The sequence below is a fragment of the Oncorhynchus gorbuscha genome, linkage group LG10 (genome assembly GCF_021184085.1).
Source record: "Oncorhynchus gorbuscha isolate QuinsamMale2020 ecotype Even-year linkage group LG10, OgorEven_v1.0, whole genome shotgun sequence".
Classification (NCBI taxonomy): Eukaryota; Metazoa; Chordata; class Actinopteri; order Salmoniformes; family Salmonidae; genus Oncorhynchus; species Oncorhynchus gorbuscha.
In genome coordinates this window covers 932,670-952,669 of record NC_060182.1, presented here as the reverse complement: position 1 = coordinate 952,669, position 20,000 = coordinate 932,670, and the positions used below count along the sequence as shown (strand labels likewise).

General features: G+C 46.4%; 2 protein-coding genes across 3 annotated transcripts in view; both read left to right on the top strand.

Moving 5' to 3' along the window:
• Nucleotides 1-14,329, top strand: part of LOC124045444 (nerve growth factor-like) — a 113,996-nt gene extending 99,667 nt beyond the window's left edge. For both annotated transcript variants that reach the window (XM_046364734.1, XM_046364735.1), the window contains one exon: nucleotides 13,162-14,329. In XM_046364734.1, the coding sequence (XP_046220690.1) occupies nucleotides 13,173-14,096 (924 nt within the window). In that variant the 5' untranslated portion in view covers nucleotides 13,162-13,172 and the 3' untranslated portion in view covers nucleotides 14,097-14,329. The remainder of the gene's footprint in view (nucleotides 1-13,161) is intronic.
• Nucleotides 1-20,000, top strand: part of LOC124045442 (plasma membrane calcium-transporting ATPase 3-like) — a 461,204-nt gene that overhangs the window by 127,475 nt on the left and 313,729 nt on the right. The gene's annotated exons all lie outside the window — the stretch shown is intronic.

The following is a 20,000-nucleotide window of genomic DNA, read 5'->3' as shown; positions in this document are numbered from 1 at the left end:
TTGAACCGTGTTGAACGGTGTTGAACCGTGTTGAACGGTGTTGAACCGTGTTGAACCGTGTTGAACGGTGTTGAACCGTGTTGAACGGTGTTGAACCGTGTTGAACGGTGTTGAACGGTGTTGAATCGTGTTCAACCATGTTGAACGGTGTTGAACGGTGTTGAACGGTGTTGAACGGTGTTGAACCATGCTGAACGGTGTTGGACGGTGTTGAACGGTGTTGAACAGTGTTGAACGGTGTTGAACGGTGTTGAACCGTGTTGAACCGTGTTGAACGGTGTTGAACCGTGTTGAACGGTGTTGAACCATGTTGAACCGTGTTGAACCGTGTTGAACGGTGTTGAACCATGTTGAACCGTGTTGAACGGTGTTGAACAGTGTTGAACGGTGTTGAACCATGTTGAACAGTGTTGAACCGTGTTGAACCGTGTTGAATCGTGTTGAACGATGTTGAACCATGTTGAACGGTGTTGAACCATGTTGAACCGTGTTGAATGGTGTTGAACAGTGTTGAACGGTGTTGAACCATGTTGAATGGTGTTGAACCATGTTGAACTGTGTTGAACCGTGTTGAACGGTGTTGAACCATGTTGAACGGTGTTGAACCATGTTGAACGGTGTTGAACCATGTTGAACGATGTTGAACCATGTTGAACGGTGTTGAACGGTGTTGAACAGTGTTGAACAGTGTTGAACCGTGTTGAACGGTGTTGAACGGTGTTGAACCGTGTTGAACCGTGTTGAACCGTGTTGAATCGTGTTGAACCATGTTGAACCGTGTTGAACGGTGTTGAACAGTGTTGAACGGTGTTGAACCATGTTGAACTGTGTTGAACCATGTTGAACGGTGTTGAACCATGTTGAATCGTGTTGAAACGTGTTGAACTGTGTTGAATCGTGTTGAACGGTGTTGAACCATGCTGAACTGTGTTGAACCGTGTTGAACCATGTTGAACGGTGTTGAACCTTGTTGAACCTTGTTGAACGGTGTTGAACGGTGTTGAACCGTGTTGAACGGTGTTGAACCGTGTTGAATCGTGTTGAACCATGTTGAACGGTGTTAAACGGGGTTGAACCATGTTGAACGGTGTTGAATCGTGTTGAATCGTGTTGAACGGTGTTGAACCATGTTGAACGGTGTTGAACCATGTTGAACGGTGTTGAACCGTGTTGAACAGTGTTGAACGGTGTTGAACCGTGTTGAACAGTGTTGAACGGTGTTGAACCATGTTGAACGGTGTTGAACCATGTTGAACGGTGTTGAACCATGTTGAACGGTGTTGAACCATGTTGAACCGTGTTGAACGGTGTCGAACGGTGTTGAACAGTGTTGAACGGTGTTGAACAGTGTTGAACGGTGTTGAACCGTGTTGAATCGTGTTGAACGGTGTTGAACCATGTTGAACGGTGTTGAACAGTGTTGAACAGTGTTGAACGGTGTTGAACGGTGTTGAACGGTGTTGAACGGTGTTGAACGGTGTGGAACGGTGTTGAACGGTGTGGAACGGTGTTCAACCGTGTTGAACGGTGTGGAACGGTGTTGAACGGTGTTGAATCGTGTTCAACCGTGTTGAACAGTGTTGAATTGTGTTGAACGGTGTTGAACGGTGTTGAACCATGTTGAACGGTGTTGACGGTGTTGAACTGTGTTGAACGGTGTTGAACGGTGTTGAAACATGTTGAACGGTGTTGAACCATGTTGAACCATGTTGAATGATGTTGAACCATGTTGAACTGTGTTGAACCGTGTTGAACGGTGTTGAACCATGTTGAACCATGTTGAATGGTGTTGAATCGTGTTGAACCGTGTTCAACTGTGTTGAACGGTGTTGAACCATGTTGAACCGTGTTGAATGGTGTTGAACAGTGTTGAACAGTGTTGAACGGTGTTGAACAGTGTTGAACGGTGTTGAACGGTGTTGAACCGTGTTGAACCGTGTTGAATCGTGTTGAACCGTGTTGAACGGTGTTGAACCGTGTTGAACGGTGTTGAACGGTGTTGAACTGTGTTGAACTGTGTTGAACGGTTTTGAACCATGTTGAACGGTGTTGAACCATGTCGAACGGTGTTGAACCATGTTGAACCATGTTGAACGGTGTTGAACCATGTTGAACCGTGTTGAACGGTGTTGAATCGTGTTGAACCGTGTTGAACTGTGTTGAATCGTGTTGAACCGTGTTGAACGGTGTTGAACCATGTTGAACCATGTTGAACCGTGTTGAACCATGTTGAACGGTGTTGAACCATGTTGAACGGTGTTGAACGGTGTTGAACCATGTTGAACCATGTTGAACTGTGTTGAACGGTGTTGAACCATGTTGAACCGTGTTGAACAGTGTTGAACAGTGTTGAACGGTGTTGAACCGTGTTGAACGGTGTTGAACCATGTTGAACCGTGTTGAACGGTGTTGAACCATGTTGAACGGTGTTGAACCGTGTTGAACCGTGTTGAACGGTGTTGAACGGTGTTGAACAGTGTTGAACAGTGTTGAACAGTGTTGAACGGTGTTGAACAGTGTTGAACGGTGTTGAACAGTGTTGAACGGTGTTGAACGGTGTTGAACCGTGTTGAACGGTGTTGAACCATGTTGAACGGTGTTGAACCGTGTTGAACAGTGTTGAACGGTGTTGAACAGTGTTGAACGGTGTTGAACCATGTTGAACGGTGTTGACCGTGTTGAACTGTGTTGAACCGTGTTGAACGGTGTTGAACCATGTTGAACGGTGTTGAACCATGTTGAACCATGTTGAATGGTGTTGAACCGTGTTGAACGGTGTTGAACCGGTGTTGAACCATGTTGAACGGTGTTGAACCATGTTGAACGGTGTTGAACCATGTTGAACGATGTTGAACCATGTTGAACGGTGTTGAATCGTGTTGAACCGTGAACTGTGTTGAACCGTGTTGAACTGTGTTGAACCGTGTTGAATGGTGCTGAACCATGTTGAACCATGTTGAACGGTGTTGAACCATGTTGAACTGTGTTGAACCGTGTTGAACGGTGTTGAACCATGTTGAACCGTGTTGAATGGTGTTGAACAGTGTTGAACGGTGTTGAACAGTGTTGAACCGTGTTGAACGGTGTTGAACCATGTTGAACGGTGTTGAACCAGTGTTGAACGGTGTTGAACCATGTTGAACGGTGTTGAACGGTGTTGAACGGTGTTGAACAGTGTTGAACAGTGTTGAACGGTGTTGAACGGTGTTGAACGGTGTTGAACCGTGTTGTGTTGAACCGTGTTGAACCGTGTTGAATCGTGTTGAACCGTGTTGAACCGTGTTGAACGGTGTTGAACAGTGTTGAACGGTGTTGAACCATGTTGAACTGTGTTGAACCATGTTGAACGGTGTTGAACGGTGTTGAATCGTGTTGAAACGTGTTGAACTGTGTTGAATCGTGTTGAACGGTGTTGAACCATGCTGAACTGTGTTGAACCGTGTTGAACCATGTTGAACGGTGTTGAAACTTGTTGAACAGTGTTGAACGGTGTTGAACCATGTTGAACGGTGTTGAACCGTGTTGAATCATGTTGAACGGTGTTGAATCATGTTGAACGGTGTTGAACGGGGTTGAACCATGTTGAATCGTGTTGAACGGTGTTGAACCATGTTGAACGGTGTTGAACCATGTTGAACGGTGTTGAACCATGTTGAACGGTGTTGAACCGTGTTGAACAGTGTTGAACGGTGTTGAACCGTGTTGAACAGTGTTGAACGATGTTGAACCATGTTGAACGGTGTTGAACCATGTTGAACGGTGTTGAACCATCCGGTGTTGAACGGTGTTGAACCATGTTGAAGCGGTGTTGAACGGTGTTGAACCAGTGTTGAACGGTGTTGAACCGTGTTGAATCGTGTTGAACGGTGTTGAACCATGTTGAACGGTGTTGAACAGTGTTGAACGGTGTTGAACGGTGTTGAATCGTGTTCAACCGTGTTGTGGAACGGTGTTGAACGGTGTTGAACAAGTGTTGAACGGTGTTGAATCGTGTTCAACCGTGTTGAACAGTGTTGAATTGTGTTCAACCATGTTGAACGGTGTTGAATCGTGTTGAACCATGTTGACGGTGTTGACGGTGTTGAACTGTGTTGAACGGTGTTGAACGGTGTTGAAACATGTTGAACGGTGTTGAACCATGTTGAACCATGTTGAACGGTTTTGAACCATGTTGAACTGTGTTGAACCGTGTTGAACCATGTCGAACGGTGTTGAACCATGTTGAACGGTGTTGAACCGTGTTGAACGGTGTTGAACCGTGTTGAACGGTGTTGAACGGTGTTGAATCGTGTTGAATCGTGTTGAACCGTGTTGAACTGTGTTGAATCGTGTTGAACCGTGTTGAACGGTGTTGAACCATGTTGAACGGTGTTGAACCATGTTGAACGGTGTTGAACCATGTTGAACCGTGTTGAACTGTGTTGAACGGTGTTGAACCATGTTGAACCGTGTTGAACAGTGTTGAACGGTGTTGAACCGTGTTGAACCGTGTTGAACGGTGTTGAACCATGTTGAACCATGTTGAACGGTGTTGAACCATGTTGAACCGTGTTGAACGGTGTTGAACCGTGTTGAACCGTGTTGAACGGTGTTGAACAGTGTTGAACAGTGTTGAACAGTGTTGAACGGTGTTGAACAGTGTTGAACAGTGTTGAACGGTGTTGAACGGTGTTGTGTTGAACGGTGTTGAACCGTGTTGAACGGTGTTGAACCGTGTTGAACAGTGTTGAACGGTGTTGAACAGTGTTGAACGGTGTTGACCGTGTTGAATCATGTTGAATGGTGTTGAACCATGTTGAACGGTTTTGAACGGGGTTGAACCATGTTGAATGGTGTTGAACCGTGTTGAACAGTGTTGAACCATGTTGAACGGTGTTGAACAGTGTTGAACGGTGTTGAACAGTGTTGAACCATGTTGAACAGTGTTGAACTTTGTTGAACGGTGTTGAACCATGTTGAACCGTGTTGAACGGTGTTGAACCATGTTGAACCGTGTTGAACGGTGTTGAACAGTGTTGAACCGGTGTTGAAACGGTGTTGAACAGTGTTGAACGGTGTGTTGAACCGTGTTGTGTTGAGCGGTGTTGAACCATGTTGAACGGTGTTGAACCATGTTGAACGGTGTTGAACAGTGTTGAACGGTGTTGAACAGTGTTGAACGGTGTTGACCGTGTTGAATCATGTTGAATGGTGTTGAACCATGTTGAACGGTTTTGAACGGGGTTGAACCATGTTGAATGGTGTTGAACCGTGTTGAACAGTGTTGAACCATGTTGAACGGTGTTGAACAGTGTTGAACGGTGTTGAACAGTGTTGAACCATGTTTGAACAGTGTTGAACTTTGTTGAACGGTGTTGAACCGTGTTGAATCGTGTTGACCGTGTTGAACAGTGTTGAACAGTGTTGAACGGTGTTGAACCATGTTGAACGGTGTTGAACCATGTTGAACCATGTTGAATGGTGTTGAACCGTGTTGAACTGTGTTGAACCGTGTTGAACTGTGTTGAACCGTGTTGAACGGTGTTGAACCATGTTGAACGGTGTTGAATCGTGTTGAACCATGTTGAACTGTGTTGAACCGTGTTGAACGGTGTTGAACCATGTTGAACGGTGTTGAACCATGTTGAACGGTGTTGAACCATGTTGAACCATGTTGAACCGTGTTGAACCATGTTGAACCGTGTTGAACCATGTTGAACGGTGTTGAACTGTGTTGAACCATGTTGAACGGTGTTGAACCGTGTTGAACCATGTTGAATGGTGTTGAACCATGTGTTGAACCGTGTTGAACCGTGTTGAACCATGTTGAACCATGTTGAACAGTGTTGAACCATGTTGAACGGTGTTGAACCATGTTGAACCATGTTGAACGGTGTTGAACCATGTTGAACCATGTTGAACGGTGTTGAACCATGTTGAACTGTGTTGAACCATGTTGAATCGTGTTGAATGTTGAACGGTGTTGAACTGTGTTGAATCGTGTTGAACCGTGTTGAACTGTGTTGAATCGTGTTGAACGGTGTTGAACTGTGTTGAATCGTGTTGAACGGTGTTGAACCATGTTGAACCGTGTTGAACCGTGTTGAACGGTGTTGAACCGTGTTGAACTGTGTTGAACCGTGTTGAACCATGTTGAACCATGTTGAACGGTGTTGAGCAGTGTTGAACAGTGTTGAACGGTGTTGAACAGTGTTGAACCGTGTTGAACCGTGTTGAACCGTGTTGAACGTGTTGGTGTTGAACCATGTTGAACGGTGTTGAACCGTGTTGAATCGTGTTGAACGGTGTTGAACCGTGTTGAACGGTGTTGAACGGTGTTGAACCATGTTGAACGGTGTTGAACAGTGTTGAAACGTGTTGAACGGTGTTGAACCGTGTTGAACCGTGTTGAACCGTGTTGAACGGTGTTGAGCTGTGTTGAACTGTGTTGAATGGTGTTGAACCATGTTGAACAGTGTTGAGCGGTGTTGAACCATGTTGAGCGGTGTTGAACCATGTTGAACGGTGTTGAACCGTGTTGAACCATGTTGAACGGTGTTGAATCGTGTTGAATCGTGTTGAACGAAGTTGGACGGTGTTGAATTGTGTTGAATTGTGTTGAACGGTGTTGAACCATGTTGAACGGTGTTGAACGGTGTTGAACGGTGTTGAACGGTGTTGAACCATGTTGAACGGTGTTGAACGGTGTTGTATCGTGTTGAATCGTGTTGAACGGTGTTGAACGGTGTTGAACGGTGTTGAACGGTGTTGAACCGTGTTGAACGGTGTTGAACCATGTTGAACGGTGTTGAACCGTGTTGAACCGTGTTGAACAGTGTTGAACAGTGTTGAACGGTGTTGAACCGTGTTGAATCGTGTTGAACGGTGTTGAACGGTGTTGAACCGTGTTGAACCGTGTTGAACCGTGTTGAACGGTGTTGAACTTTGTTGAACGGTGTTGAACCGTATTGAATCGTGTTGACCGTGTTGAACAGTGTTGAACAGTGTTGAACGGTGTTGAACCATGTTGAACGGTGTTGAACCATGTTGAACCATGTTGAATGGTGTTGAACCGTGTTGAACTGTGTTGAACCGTGTTGAACTGTGTTGAACCGTGTTGAACGGTGTTGAACCATGTTGAACGGTGTTGAATCGTGTTGAACCGTGTTGAACTGTGTTGAACCGTGTTGAACGGTGTTGAACGGTGTTGAACCATGTTGAACGGTGTTGAACCATGTTGAACCATGTTGAACGGTGTTGAACCATGTTGAACCGTGTTGAACCGTGTTGAACGGTGTTGAACCGTGTTGAACCATGTTGAACGGTGTTGAACCATGTTGAACCATGTTGAATGGTGTTGAACCATGTTGAACCGTGTTGAACCGTGTTGAACCATGTTGAACGGTGTTGAACCATGTTGAACCATGTTGAACAGTGTTGAACCATGTTGAACGGTGTTGAACCATGTTGAACCATGTTGAACGGTGTTGAACCATGTTGAACCGTGTTGAACCATGTTGAATGGTGTTGAATCGTGTTGAACTGTGTTGAATCGTGTTGAACTGTGTTGAATCGTGTTGAACGGTGTTGAACCATGTTGAACCGTGTTGAACCGTGTTGAACGGTGTTGAACCGTGTTGAACTGTGTTGAACCGTGTTGAACCATGTTGAACCATGTTGAACGGTGTTGAGCAGTGTTGAACAGTGTTGAACCGTGTTGAACCGTGTTGAACCGTGTTGAACCGTGTTGAACGGTGTTGAACGGTGTTGAACCATGTTGAACGGTGTTGAACGGTGTTGAACGGTGTTGAACCGTGTTGAACCGTGTTGAACGGTGTTGAACGGTGTTGAACGGTGTTGAACCGTGTTGAACAGTGTTGAAACGTGTTGAACGGTGTTGAACCATGTTGAACCGTGTTGAACCGTGTTGAACGGTGTTGAGCTGTGTTGAACTGTGTTGAATGGTGTTGAACCATGTTGAACACGGTGTTGAACCATGTTGAAGCGGTGTTGAACCATGTTGAACGGTGTTGAACGGTGTTGAACCATGTTGAACGGTGTTGAACCGTGTTGAACGGTGTTGAACGGTGTTGAACCATGTTGATCGGTGTTGAACGGTGTTGAACGGTGTTGAACGGTGTTGAACCATGTTGAACGGTGTTGAACGGTGTTGTATCGTGTTGAACGGTGTTGAACGGTGTTGAACGGTGTTGAACCATGTTGAACGGTGTTGAACAGTGTTGAACCGTGTTGAACGGTGTTGAACGGTGTTGAACCGTGTTGAATCGTGTTGAACGGTGTTGAACAGTGTTGAACCGTGTGGAACCGTGTTGAACCGTGTTGAACGGTGTTGAGAGGGATGGAGGGAGAGAGTGATCGAGAGAGTTGTTGACAGGACGTGTGTTGTTGTTGACAGGGCGTGTGTTGTTGTTGACAGGACGTGTGTTGTTGTTGACAGGACGTGTGTTGTTGTTGACAGGACATGTGTTGTTGTTTACAGGATGTGTGTTGTTGACAGGACATGTGTTGTTGTTGACAGGACGTGTGTTGTTGTTGACAGGGCGTGTGTTGTTGTTGACAGGGTGTGTTGTTGTTGACAGGACGTGTGTTGTTGTTGACAGGACGTGTGTTGTTGTTGACAGGACGTGTGTTGTTGTTGACAGGGAATGTTGTTGTTGACAGGTTTTGTGTTGCTATTGTTTACAGGATGTGTGTTGTTGACAGGACGTGTGTTGTTGTTGACAGGGTGTGTTGTTGACAGGGTGTGTTGGGGTTGACAGGGTGTGTTGTTGACAGGGTATGTTGTTGTTGACAGGTCTTGTGTTGCTATTGTTTACAGGATGTGTGTTGTTGACAGGACATGTGTTGTTGTTGACAGGGAGTGTGTTGTTGTTGACAGGACGTGTGTTGTTGTTGACAGGACGTGTGTTGTTGTTTGCAGGACGTGTGTTGTTGTTGACAGGACATGTTTTGTTATTGTTGACAGGACTTGGGTTGTTGTTGACAGGACGTGTGTTGTTGTTGACAGGACAGGACATGTGTTGTTGTTGACAGGGTGTGTTGTTGTTGACAGGGTGTGTTGTTGTTGACAGGTGTGTTGTTGTTGACAGGTCGTGTGTTGTTGTTGACAGGACGTATGTTGTTGTTGACAGGACGTGTGTTGTTGTTGACAGGGTGTGTTGGACAGGGAATGTTGTTGTTGACAGGTTTTGTGTTGTTTTGTTACAGGATGTGTTGTTGACAGGACGTGTTGTTGTTTGACAGGGTGTGTTGGGGGGACCGGGTGTGTTGTTGTTGTTGACAGGTCTTGTGTTGCTATTGTGTGTTGTTGTTGACAGGACATGTTTTGTTGTTGTTGACAGGACGTGTGTTGTTGTTGACAGGACGTGTGTTGTTGTTGACAGGGTGTGTTGTTGTTGACAGGACGTGTGTTGTTGTTGACAGGACATGTGTTGTTGTTGACAGGTCGTGTGTTGTTGTTGACAGGACGTGTGTTGTTGTTGACAGGGGTGTTGTTGTTGACAGGGAATGTTGTTGTTGACAGGTTTTGTGTTGCTATTGTTTACAGGATGTGTTGTTGACAGGACATGTGTTGTTGTTGTTGTTGTTGACAGGGTGTGTTATTGTTGACAGGGTGTGTTGTTGTTGACAGGGTCTTGTGTTGTTGTTGTTGACAGGACATGTGTTGTTGTTGACAGGGTGTGTTGTTGTTGACAGGTCTTGTTGTTGACAGCGTGTGTTGTTGTTGACAGGTCTTGTGTTGCTATTGTTTACAGGATGTGTGTTGTTGACAGGACATGTGTTGTTGTTTACAGGTGTTGTTGTTGACAGGGTGTGTTGTTGTTGACAGGACATGTGTTGTTGTTGACAGGGTGTGTTGTTGTTGACAGGACATGTGTTGTTGTTGACAGGACGTGTGTTGTTGTTGACATGCGTGTGTTGTTGTTGACAGGACATGTGTTGTTGTTGACAGGACGTGTGTTGTTGTTGACAGGGCGTGTGTTGTTGTTGACATGACGTGTGTTGTTGTTGACAGGACGTGTGTTGTTGTTGACAGGACGTGTGTTGTTGTTGACAGGGCGTGTGTTGTTGTTGACACGTGTGTTGTTGTTGACAGGACGTGTGTTGTTGTTGACAGGGCGTGTGTTGTTGTTGACAGGGCGTGTGTTGTTGTTTGCAGGACGTGGGCGTGTTGACAGGACATGTTTTGTTGACAGGACATGTGTTGTTGTTGACAGGGTGTGTTGGGGTTGACAGGGTGTGTTGGGGTTGACAGGGTGTGTTATTGTTGACAGGACGTGTGTTGTTGTTGACAGGTCTTGACTATTGTTTACAGGATGTGTTGTTGACAGGACATGTGTTGTTGTTGACAGGACGTGTGTTGTTGTTGACAGGGTGTGTTGGGGTTGACAGCGTGTGTTGTTGTTGACAGGTCTTGTGTTGCTATTGTTTACAGGATGTGTGTTGTTGACAGGACATGTGTTGTTGTTTACAGGATGTGTGTTGTTGACAGGACATGTGTTGTTGTTGACATGACGTGTGTTGTTGTTGACAGGACATGTGTTGTTGTTGACAGGACGTGTGTTGTTGTTGACAGGACGTGTGTTGTTGTTGACAGGACGTGTGTTGTTGTTGACAGGACGTGTGTTGTTGTTGACAGGACGTGTGTTGTTGTTGACAGGACGTGTGTTGTTGTTGACAGGACGTGTGTTGTTGTTGACAGGACGTGTGTTGTTGTTGACAGGACGTGTGTTGTTGTTGACAGGACGTGGGTTGTTGTTGACAGGACGTGGGTTGTTGTTGACAGGACGTGTGTTGTTGTTGACAGGACATGTTTTGTTATTGTTGACAGGACGTGGGTTGTTGTTGACAGGACGTGTGTTGTTGTTGACAGGACATGTTTTGTTATTGTTGACAGGACATGTTTTGTTATTGTTGACAGGGTGTGTTGTTGTTGACAGGGTGTGTTGTTGTTGACAGGTTGTGTGTTGTTGTTGACAGGACGTGTGTTGTTGTTGACAGGTCGTGTGTTGTTGTTGACAGGACGTGTGTTGTTGACAGGACAGCGTGTGTTGTTGTTGACAGGTCTTGTGTTGCTATTGTTTACAGGATGTGTGTTGTTGACAGGACATGTGTTGTTGTTTACAGGATGTGTGTTGTTGACAGGACATGTGTTGTTGTTGACAGGACATGTGTTGTTGTTGACATGACGTGTGTTGTTGTTGACAGGACGTGTGTTGTTGTTGACAGGACGTGTGTTGTTGTTGACAGGACGTGTGTTGTTGTTGACATGACGTGTGTTGTTGTTGACAGGACGTGTGTTGTTGTTGACAGGACGTGTGTTGTTGTTGACAGGACGTGTGTTGTTGTTGACAGGACGTGTGTTGTTGTTGACAGGACGTGTGTTGTTGTTTGCAGGACGTGTGTTGTTGTTGACAGGACATGTTTTGTTATTGTTGACAGGACGTGGGTTGTTGTTGACAGGACGTGTGTTGTTGTTGACAGGAAATGTTTTGTTATTGTTGACAGGACGTGGGTTGTTGTTGACAGGACGTGTGTTGTTGTTGACAGGACATGTTTTGTTATTGTTGACAGGACGTGTGTTGTTGTTGACAGGGTGTGTTGTTGTTGACAGGGTGTGTTGTTGTTGACAGGTTGTGTGTTGTTGTTGACAGGACGTGTGTTGTTGTTGACAGGTCGTGTGTTGTTGTTGACAGGACGTGTGTTGTTGTTGACAGGGTGTGTTGTTGACAGGGAATGTTGTTGTTGACAGGTTTTGTGTTGCTGTTGTTTACAGGATGTGTTGTTGACAGGACGTGTGTTGTTGTTGACAGGGTGTGTTGGGGTTGACCGGGTGTGTTGTTGTTGACAGGGTATGTTGTTGTTGACAGGTCTTGTGTTGCTATTGTTTACAGGATGTGTGTTGTTGACAGGACGTGTGTTGTTGTTGACAGGGTGTGTTGGGGTTGACAGGGCGTGTGTTGTTGTTGACAGGACGTGTGTTGTTGTTGACAGGACGTGTGTTGTTGTTGACAGGACATGTGTTATTGTTGACAGGACGTGTGTTGTTATTGTTGACAGGACGTGTGTTGTTGTTGACAGGGTGTGTTGTTGTTGACAGGGAATGTTGTTGTTGACAGGTTTTGTGTTGCTATTGTTTACAGGATGTGTGTTGTTGACAGGACATGTGTTGTTGTTGACAGGGTGTGTTGGGGTTGACAGGGTGTGTTATTGTTGACAGGATGTGTGTTGTTGTTGACAGGTCTTGTGTTGCTATTGTTTACAGGATGTGTGTTGTTGACAGGACATGTGTTGTTGTTGACAGGACGTGTGTTGTTGTTGACAGGGTGTGTTGGGGTTGACAGCGTGTGTTGTTGTTGACAGGTCTTGTGTTGCTATTGTTTACAGGATGTGTGTTGTTGACAGGACATGTGTTGTTGTTTACAGGATGTGTGTTGTTGACAGGACATGTGTTGTTGTTGACAGGACGTGTGTTGTTGTTGACATGACGTGTGTTGTTGTTGACAGGACATGTGTTGTTGTTGACAGGACGTGTGTTGTTGTTGACAGGACGTGTGTTGTTGTTGACAGGACGTGTGTTGTTGTTGACATGACGTGTGTTGTTGTTGACAGGACGTGTGTTGTTGTTGACAGGATGTGTGTTGTTGTTGACAGGACGTGTGTTGTTGTTGTTGACAGGACGTGTGTTGTTGTTGACATGACGTGTGTTGTTGTTGACATGACGTGTGTTGTTGTTGACAGGACGTGTGTTGTTGTTGACATGACGTGTGTTGTTGTTGACAGGACGTGTGTTGTTGTTGACATGACGTGTGTTGTTGTTGACATGACGTGTGTTGTTGTTGACATGACGTGTGTTGTTGTTGACAGGACGTGTGTTGTTGTTGACATGACGTGTGTTGTTGTTGACAGGACGTGTGTTGTTGTTGACAGGGCGTGTGTTGTTGTTGACAGGACGTGTGTTGTTGTTGACAGGACGTGTGTTGTTGTTGACAGGACGTGTGTTGTTGTTGACAGGACGTGTGTTGTTGTTGACATGACGTGTGTTGTTGTTGACAGGACGTGTGTTGTTGTTGACAGGACGTGTGTTGTTGTTGACAGGACTTGTGTTGTTGTTGACAGGACGTGTGTTGTTGTTGACATGACTTGTGTTGTTGTTGACAGGACGTGTGCCCATGAGGTCGTTGCTGTTGGTGCTCCTGCTCATTGGCATCCAGGCTGTACTGAACATGGAAGGGGCCCTGGGCCCGGTGGCTGCCAACCACAGTGCAGAACACCACACAGCAGCCAATGGCAGAGCAGAACAGCACACAGCAGCCAATGGCAGAGCAGAACACCACACAGCAGCCAATGGCAGAGCAGAACTACAGAGGATGGCCCGCCTGTCAGTGTCACCTCAGCAGGAGCAGCCAGCAGCAGACAGGGATACTCAGCAGAGACCCAGCCGGACCAGACAGGCCCACAGACCAGCCTCTCTACCCCAGGACAGGAGTTGTTCCCTGGGCCACTCTGAGACAGACTCCTCCTCTTCCCCCTCCATCCCTGAGGTGGACCCCAAACTGTTCAGCAAGCGGAAGTACCGCACCTCATCACGCGTCGTCTTCAGCGACGTACCCCCCTCTCACCACACCCTAGGGGGGGAGACAGGGGATGAGGAGGAAGGGGTGAGGGATGGGGGAGTGAGGGTGAGGCGGAGAGCGGGGGGGCAGCCTATGCACAGGGGGGAGTACTCCGTGTGCGACAGCATCAGCGTGTGGTTGGGGAACCTGACCAAGGCCACAGACATCGCCGGCAACGAGGTGGAGGTTCTGCCAGAGGTGAAGATAGACAACGTCCGTAAGAGACAGTTCTTCTACGAGACCACCTGCCGCGTGGCCACACCCCCGGGGGGCGGAGCTGGGGCTGGGGGAGGGGCCAGTGGAGGCATTTCTAAAGCAGGGTGCCGCGGCATCGACAGCCGTCACTGGAACTCGTACTGCACCAACACGCACACGTACGTGCGCGCGCTCACCAAGTCCAAGGAGCAGACGGCGTGGAGGCTGATACGCATCAACGCAGCGTGTGTGTGTGTCCTCAGCCGCAAGTCCTGGAGGCACTGACCTCTCAACCTAGGACTATGGACCCATATATATACACACACACACAAACAAACACCGATTGCACAGTCAGAAAACAACCTTGAAACAGCCACTACGGATGTATTGTAGTGTTAGACTCCACTCCCACACACACAGACACACTCCCACACATACAGACACACTCCCACACATACAGACACACTCCCACACACAGACACACTCCCACACACAGACACACTCCCACACACAGACACACTCCCACACACAGACACACTCCCACACACAGACACACTCCCACACACAGACACACTCCCACACACAGACACACTCCCACACACAGACACACTCCCCTGTATCCGACCAGCCCCTTCCCCTCTCCCACACACAGACACACTCCCCTGTATCCGACCAGCCCCTTCCCCTCTCCCACACACAGACACACTCCCACACACAGACACACTCACCTGTATCCGACCAGCCCCTTCCCCTCTCCCACACACAGACACACTCCCACACACAGACACACTCACCTGTATCCGACCAGCCCCTTCCCCTCTCCCACACACAGACACACTCCCACACACAGACACACTCACCTGTATCCGACCAGCCCCTTCCCCTCTCCCTACCTCAGTCAGATTTCTGGTTCTTCTAACTTATGAGGACTGCATGTCATATTTATAGTTTATACAGTGGAATATATATTAAATAAGTGTATATATACAGTGCCTTCGGTAACTACTCAGACCCCATGACTTTTCAACATTTTCTTACGTCACAGCCTTATTCGAAAATTATTCAAATAAAATAAATTGCTCATCTAACAACACACAATACCCCATAATGACAAAGCGAAAACAGGTTTGTAGACATTTTTGCAAATGTATTAAAATTCACAACAGAAATACCTTATTTACATAAGTATTCATACCCTTTGATATGAGACTCGAAATGGAACCACCAAGACTCTTCCTAGAGCTGGCCGCCCGGCCTAACTAAGCAATCAGGAAAGAAGGGCCTTGGTCAGGGAGGTGACCAAGAACCCGATGGTCACTCTGACAGAGCTCCAGAGTTCCTCTGTGGAGATGGGAGAACCTTCCAGAAGGACAACCATCTCTGCAGCACTCCACCAATCAGGCCTTTATGGTAGAGTGGCCAGACAGAAGCCACTCCTCAGTAAAAGGCACATGACAGTCCACTTGGAGTTTGCCAAAAGACACCTACAGACTCTCAGACCATGAGAAACAAGATTCTCTGGTCTGATGAAACCAAGATTTAACTCTTTGGCCTGAATGCCAAGCGTCACGTCTGGAGGAAACCTGGCACCATCCCTAAGGTGAAATGTGGTGGCATCATCATGCTATGGGGATGTTTTTCAGCGGCAGGGACTGGGAGACTAGTCAGGATCCAGGGAAATATGAACGGAGCAAAGTGCAGAGAGATCCTTAATGAAAACCTGCTCCAGAGCGCTCAGGACCTCAGACTGGGGCGAAGATTCACCTTCCAACAGGACAATGACCCTAAGCACAAGTAAAGGGTCTGAAAACTTACTTAAATGTGATTTATTTATATTTCATTTTTTAAATGTAAATTAGCAACAATTTATAAAAAACGATTTTCTCTTTGTCATTACGGGGTATTGTGTGTAGATTGATGAGGGGGAAAACTATTTAATACATTTTAGTGTAAGGCTGTAAAGTAACAAAACGTGGAAAAGGTCAAGGGGTCTGAATACCATTTGAAGGCACTGTACATCATGAATTCAACTTTTTGTTGTTGTTGATGATGATGCTGTTATTTATTAAACACTTCAGTACATGCCTGTCTCCTGCCTCCTGTCTCCTGCCTCCTGCCTCCTGCCTCCTGTCTCCTGTCTCCTGCCTCCTGTCTCCTGCCTCCTGTCTCCCGTCTCCCGTCTCCTGCCTCCTGTCTCCTGTCTCCTGTCTCCTGTCTCCTGCTTCCTGACTCCTACCTCCTGTCTCCTGCCTCCTGCCTCCTGTCTCCTGTCTCCTGCCTCCTGTCTTTTCTCTCCTGTCTCCTGTCTCCTGCCTCCTGTCTCCTGCCTCCTGCCTCCTGTCTCCTGTCTCCTGTCTCCTGTCTCCTGCTTCCTGACTCCTACCTCCTGTCTCCTGCCTCCTGTCTCCTGTCTCCTGCCTCCTGCCTCCTGTCTCCTGTCTCCTGTCTCCTGTCTCCTGTCTCCTGTCTCCTGCCTCCTGTCTTTTCTCTCCTGTCTCCTGCCTCCTGTCTCCTGCCTCCTGTCTCCTGCCTCCTGTCTCCTGTCTCCTGTCTCCTGTCTCCTGTCTCCTGTCTCCTGCCTCCTGTCTCCTGTCTCCTGTCTCCTGCCTCCTCCTGCCTCCTGTCTCCTGTCTCCTGTCTCCTGTCCTGCCTCCTGTCTTTTGTATTTTGTCTCCTGCCTCCTGTCTCCTGCCTCCTGTCTCCCTTTCTCTCCTGTCTCCTCCTGTCTCCTGTCTCCTGCCTCCTGTCTCCTGCCTCCTGTCTCTGCCTCCTGTCTCCTGTCTCCTGCCTCCTGTCTCCTGTCTCCTGTCTCCTGCCTCCTGCCTCCTGCCTCCTCCTGTCTCTTTTGTATTTTGTCTCCTGCCTCCTGTCTTTTGTCTCCTGTCTCCTGCCTCCTGTCTCCTGTCTCCTGCCTCCTGTCTTTTGTCTCCTATCTCCTGTCTCCTGCCTCCTGTCTTTTCTATCCTGTCTCCTGTCTCCTGTCTCCTGCCTCCTGTCTTTTCTCTCCTGTCTCCTGCCTCATGTCTCATGTCTCCTGTCTCCTGCCTCCTGTCTTTTGTATTTTGTCTCCTGCCTCCTTCCTCCTGTCTCCAGCCTCCTGCCTCCTGTCTCCTGTCTCCTGCCTCCTGTCCTGTCTCCTGCCTCCTGTCTCCTGCCTCATGTCTCCTGTCTCCTGCCTCCTGTCTTTTGTATTTTGTCTCCTGCCTCCTGTCTCCTGCCTCCTGTCTCCTGCCTCCTGTCTCCTGCCTCCTGTCTTTTCTCTCCTGTCTCCTGCCTCATGTCTCCTGTCTCCTGCCTCCTGTCTTTTGTATTTTGTCTCCTGTCTCCTCTCCTGTCTCCTGCCTCCTGTCTCCTGCCTCCTGTCTCCTGCCTCCTGTCTTTTCTCTCCTGTCTCCTGCCTCATGTCTCCTGTCTCCTGTCTCCTGTCTCCTGCCTCCTGCCTCATGTCTCCTGTCTCCTGTCTCCTGTCTCCTGTCTCCTGCCTCCTGTCTCCTGCCTCATGTCTCCTTCCTCATGTCTCCTGCCTCCTGTCTTTTGTATTTTGTCTCCTGCCTCCTGTCTCTTGCCTCCTATCTCCTACCTCCTGTCTCCTGTCTTCTCTCTCATGTCTCCTGTCTCCTGCCTCATGTCTCCTGTCTCCTGTCTCCTGTCTCCTGCCTCATGTCTTTTGTATTTTGTCTCCTGCCTCCTGTCTTCTGTCACATGGTTGGGGGATCCGGATGATCTCTATTAATACCATGTGTGGTGTGAATGTGTGTGCATGCGTGCGTGTCAGAGAGGTGGAATCTCACCCTGGTCGTGTTGACCCGGCATAATACGCACAACTTCCAGGAGAGATGGGATCACCAAGCTGCTCCTAGAACACCGGTATACCTGTCACCTTGGAGACCTTGGAGCACTGGGGGTGTACGGAGCCTTCCGAAATGGTGTTGGGAATGACGTAATGTCAGAGCTGTCACTGATGGTCAGCGAGGCTTCACAGAGGAAGAAGGGGAGGAGCATCAGCCTCATTGAATTTCATCAAAATGTAAATAGTGAAACATTAAAAATATATATCATTTTTAGATAAAACTATACTGAATATATTCACGTCAGCAGATAATTGATTAAAACAGACTGTTTTGTAATGAAGGTCTACAACAGCACTCTGTAGGGTAGCACCATGGTGTAGCCGGAGGACAGCTAGCTTCCATCCTCCTCTGGGTACATTGACTTCAATAACAAACCTAGGAGGCTCTTAGTTCTCACCCCCTTCCATAGACTTACACAGTAATTATGACAACTTCATAAACTCCAACCTATCAGAGTTTTTGCAGCATGAATATATATGTTGATCACCCAATCAAAGGATCAGATTTTGAGTCTAGTACTAATCAGGGGTATTTTCATTCCACCGATTCTGTTACAGACCCTTTTTTCCAATTTTCACCTAAAATGACATTCCCAAATCTAACTGCCTGTAGCTCAGGACCTGAAGCAAGGACATGTATATTATTGATACCATCTGAAAAGAAACACTTTGAAGTTTGTGGAAATGTGAAATTAATGTAGGAGAATTTAACACATTAGATCTGGTAAAAGATAATACATAGGAGAGAAATGTTTTTTGTACCATTATCTTTGTAGGAAAAAGGAAACCACACACTGCTCTTGATAGTATCACTGATCTTTAATAAGCTTACGTCTCGGCCTCACAGCCTTCTCCAGAGCTCTTGACGATGGCCGTTAGGCAGATACTGTTGCCATGCACCTGCAAATAAGATTGCTCAGATGTGCGAGTGCCTTTTGAATTTTGTACCATCATCTTTGAAATGCAAGAGAAAGACCATGATGTATTATTCCAGGCCAGGTGCAATTTAGATTTTGCCCACTAGATGGCAGCAGTGTGTGCGTAATATTTTAGACTGATCCAATGAACCATTGCATTTCTGTTCAAAAGGTTGTATCAAGACTGCCCAAATGTGCCTAATTGGTTAATTAATAACTTTTCAAGTTGATAACTGTGCACTCTCCTCAAACAATAGCATGGTATTATTTCACTGTCATAGCTACTGTATATTTGACAGTGTAGTTAGATTAACAAGAGGTTAAACATTCTGCCAATATTAGATACGTCTATGTCCTGGGAAATCTCCTTGTTACTTACAACCTCATGCTAATCACATTAGCTCAACTGTCCTGCGGGTGGGACACCAATCTGTAGAGATATGTTAGAGGTTTTAAACGGAAGCTAACAGAACAAAAATCAGGGAGGGATCTACCTGAATTTGAACAGAATAAACTCTCGTTTTCAGTTGCAAAACTCTCCGGTTGATCCTGTAGGTATTGGCCTGGATATTGATGATGATACGGTAAAATCCTGTAGTATTGGCCTGGATATTGATGATGATATGGTAAAATCCTGTAGTATTGGCCTGAATATTGATGATGATATGGTAAAATCCTGTAGTATTGGCCTGGATATTGATGATACAAAACTCTCCGGTTGTGATCCAGGCTGGATCACAACTGGCAATGATTGGGAGTCCCACAGGGCGGCGCACAATTGACCCAGTGTCGTCCGTGTTTGGCCGGTGTCTTAACTGACGTGCCCAGTTAAATAAAGGTTCAATTTAGAAAAAATAAAAGAACATTGATTACTTAAATTTGTATATTGACCTATGCTATAAACTTTCATTTGTAGTCCAGGTTGTTAAATCTGTCATATCTGTATAGGACAGATTTAAGTATCAAGTGTAGTATCTAAGCCTATCATGTAGTATCTAAGCCTATCATGTAGTATCTAAGCCTATCATGTATCTAAGCCTATCATGTAGTACCTAAACCTATCATGTAGTACCTAAACCTATCATGTAGTACCTAAACCTATCATGTAGTATCTAAACCTATCATGTAGTATCTAAGCCTATCATGTTGTATCTAAACCTATCATGTTGTATCTAAACCTATCATGCATCTAAGCCTATCATGTTGTATCTAAACCTATCATGTAGTACCTAAACCTATCAAACATATCATCATGTATCTAAACCTATAATGTTGTATCTAAACCTATCATGTAGGATCTAAGCCTATCATGTAGTATCTAAACCTATCATGTACCTAAACCTATCATGTAGTATCTAAACCTATCATGTATAATCTAACCTATAATGTAAGCCTATCATGTATCTAAACCTATCATGTTGT